This window comes from Octopus bimaculoides, chromosome 16 (assembly GCF_001194135.2).
Source record: "Octopus bimaculoides isolate UCB-OBI-ISO-001 chromosome 16, ASM119413v2, whole genome shotgun sequence".
NCBI classification, from domain to species: domain Eukaryota; kingdom Metazoa; phylum Mollusca; class Cephalopoda; order Octopoda; family Octopodidae; genus Octopus; species Octopus bimaculoides.
In genome coordinates this window covers 47,646,596-47,650,197 of record NC_068996.1, presented here as the reverse complement: position 1 = coordinate 47,650,197, position 3,602 = coordinate 47,646,596, and the positions used below count along the sequence as shown (strand labels likewise).

Below are 3,602 nucleotides of genomic sequence, written 5' to 3'. Positions count from 1 at the left end.
ATATATATATATATATATATATATATATATATATATAGAGAGAGAGAGAGAGAGAGAGAGAGAGAGCAAATCAGCTACAAAATGAGTTACTCTGTGATGGACCGGTATCCTGTTAAGAGGGAATATTATGATCTCAGTTTCTAACACACCATGGGCCTACCCAACAGGGTGACATTATGCAAGGTAGAATATTATGACCAGTGCTGTATAGCAAGATCTGATAGTTTAATCACTACAGTGACATATACTAACAACTCATTACATCAAATGTGGTATAGTCGAGACTCATTCATCCTGTTTGCTCAATTCACACAGACGGAAGTCATAGCACCCACTTCCTGACAAGTTATTGAGCACACTTTATGATTACCTGTTTAGCATTCAGATTAACTCTGTTAAATGCAATGCTTGTTTATTCACATTGTTTTGAATTAATCATGCCAAATCTTGTAGCTGCTAGATTTTGATAAGGTTATCTCTGCAGATTTTCTATAAAAACTCGAGCCAGCACTGATTTTGTTATGATGTTCCATATCTGAGATGCCTGAGGTGAACAACAAGGAGATCGAGAAAAAAAAAAAACCACTTACTGGGCGTATTTGATATATTTCGGGATGTTTCACTTCGATGGACTAAAATTGTAATGCTTAGGCTTATGTGTATATGAAATGGATACGTAAATTAAATTATGTATGTGTGTGGGTATGTGTAATTAAAAAATGGCATACATTTCTACATTTCATAACCATTTAGCTGGTAAAAAAAAACAATAAAATTCTTTTAGATATTTTTTTGGTTTTTGTTTTTGTTTTTCTTTTACTTGTTTGAAATTATTCTGGTTTCTTTGAATCTTCAAATTGTTGTTGTTAGTGGTGGTGATGTTATCACAGTTGTTGTTGTTGTTGTTGTTTCAAATGCTTTTCATGTTTCTTTTAATTCATATTCCGTTTTCTATGCATAATTCTATATTTCAATTTCAATCTCAAATAATATCCAAATTATAGGTTTATAGACTTCTGAAAGTAAACCTGAAAAAAGTTAAAATCATATACATACATGCACACACATGCATGCATACACATACACTAAAATAGACATATGCACGTGCACATGCATCCATATGCACATTCATACACATGTATATACAGACATTCGTACATACTCACACACGTACTTCTATGCACACATACTCACATATACATATATACATGCATACATACCTATACACATACATACATACAAACAGACACACATGTGGATACATGATACACACACACCTCAAATTTAATCAGAATTTGATAGAATCTATTTCCAGTCTTTTGATTATATGGCATCAGTTAACCAATTGATTGCTTTCATCTCCTCAGGCCAGCTCTTAGAACTTTTAGTCTGCTATTAATTACCTCATCTATTATTCATTTATTTTATTTCCTTGTTTGTTTTATATTCATTTTGTTTTTGTTTTGTTATATATTAAATAAAGAAAAAAGGCCTATTAAGTTGTTGATCCATCAAGCACTGAATATATTTTATTCTGCTTTTATTCCTAGTTGCAAGAACTATTTCCAAAAAGCTTTTGCTATCCTTTCATATATATTGTTTTGGGGTCATGGCTGTAGATGTCAGAAACATAATTAATGCACAAAAATGTAATTCTTTTTTGAAGACAGTCTGGATATTTTGTAAATGAATAAGTCATTACGTTCTTTGAATAATTCTGGTTTTGATACTTTAGGTGGGAGCAGCCCTGAGGCAGGTTATTTTAGGTAGGTGGTTTTAATCTCTCAGCACCTTGCATAAAAGATGCTGAGAGGTTAAAGTATGATAGAGAGGACAGGAACAGGTGTTTTACTTTTAGGAATGCACGTAGTTACCTCAGCTAAAAAAAAGCAACATGTAATTATCATTGCTTTAACATCTAAAAAGAATAATCGAATAAAAGAATCGATGTTTCGATGCTTGTATGGGTCGAAGGATTAGTATAGCAAAGCAGAATTTTCTATTGCCAGATGCTATCCTCCATTTGTTTTCCAAGTGAAATAATAATCTCTTAGTCCATTCAACAACAAACAGCCCTGATATGCTTGCATGGAGAAATGGAAGGAAACAATACTGTGTGAATGATCCTTTTGTTTACAAAGACCATACAACATATTATGATAAACCAAGAAGCCTAAACGGGCTTTTGTTAACATGCACAATGGCAATGGTTTCTTTAAGTTTCTGTCTATCAAATTCATTCACAAGACTTTGGATAATCTGGAGCTGTAGTAAAAAACACTTGTCCAAAGCATCACACGTTGAGATTGAACTCAAAACCATGTATTTGGAAAGCAAACTTCTTAGTCACATAACCACACACACACATTGTTGGCATTCCGTCTCTTACGACGTCAAGGGTTCCAATTGATCCGATCAACGGAACAGCCTGCTCGTGAATTAACATGCAAGTGGCTGAGCATTCCACAGACATGTGTACCCTTAACGTAGTTCTCGGGGATATTCAGCGTGACACAGTATGACAAGGTTGGCCCTTTGAATTACAGGCACAACAGAAACAGGAAGTAAGAGTGAGAAAGTTGTGGTGAAAGAGTACAGCAGGGTTCACCACCATCCCCTGCCGGAGCCTCGAGGAGCGTTTGGTGTTTTCGCTCAATAAACACTCACAACACCCGGTCTGGGAATCGAAACCGCAATCCTATGACCACGAGTCCACTGCCCTAACCACTTGGCCATTGCACCTCCACCCACACACACACATACATGCACACAAAACCACATAAAGCCACCTCCCTAATTACTACACCCTTCTGCAGTTGGTGGTGGTGGGTGGATCTTGTAAGTTATTAAGTGATATCTCTAGTGCTGGTGCCATTTAAAAAGCATCCAGTACACTCTGTAAAGTGGTTGGCATTAGGAAGGGCAGCATCCAGCTATAGAAACCATGACACTGCAGACAGCAGAGCTTGCCACAAAATTCTGGCTCACAATCCAACATATACCAGCTTGAAGGGCAGACATTAAATGGTGAGGGTGACAAATATACATCCTTGTTTATTTATTCATCTCTAAATATATTCCTCTATTTCAGCCATGGAACACGTTGCGCTGGAGAGGTTGCTGCGAAAAGAGATAATTCTAAATGTGGTGTTGGTGTTGCTTATGACTCAAAAGTGGCAGGTAAGGATGATTTATGCCCATCATCATCATCAGTTTTTCTTCTTTCAGTTTTGTTTTCATTTCTTTATTGTTATTATTGTTGTTGCTTTGTTGTTATTATTATTAATCCATTCGGGGTCGATAAAATAAATGCCAATTGAGCAATGAGGTCAATGTAACTGACTTAGCCCCTTCCCCAAAGCTGCTGGCCTTGTGTCAAGATTTGAAACCATTATTATTATTATTATTATTATTATTATTATTATTATTATTATAATTTTTATTATTATTATTTTTCTGGTTGGTTTGCATTTAATTTCATCTTCCAACTGGGTCTCAACCAGAGACCTAAGGCATGTATATGTATATATATATATATATATATATATATGTGTGTGTATATATATATATATATATATATATATACATACATATATATATAT

At 34.9% G+C, this 3,602-nt stretch overlaps 1 protein-coding gene across 1 annotated transcript in view; it reads left to right on the top strand.

Annotated features, from left to right (window-relative positions):
* The window catches only part of LOC106876825 (neuroendocrine convertase 2), a 304,096-nt gene that overhangs the window by 196,920 nt on the left and 103,574 nt on the right, over positions 1–3,602 (top strand). The window contains exon 7 of the mRNA XM_052973735.1: positions 3,092–3,180. Coding sequence (XP_052829695.1) covers positions 3,092–3,180 — 89 coding nt within the window. The remainder of the gene's footprint in view (positions 1–3,091; positions 3,181–3,602) is intronic.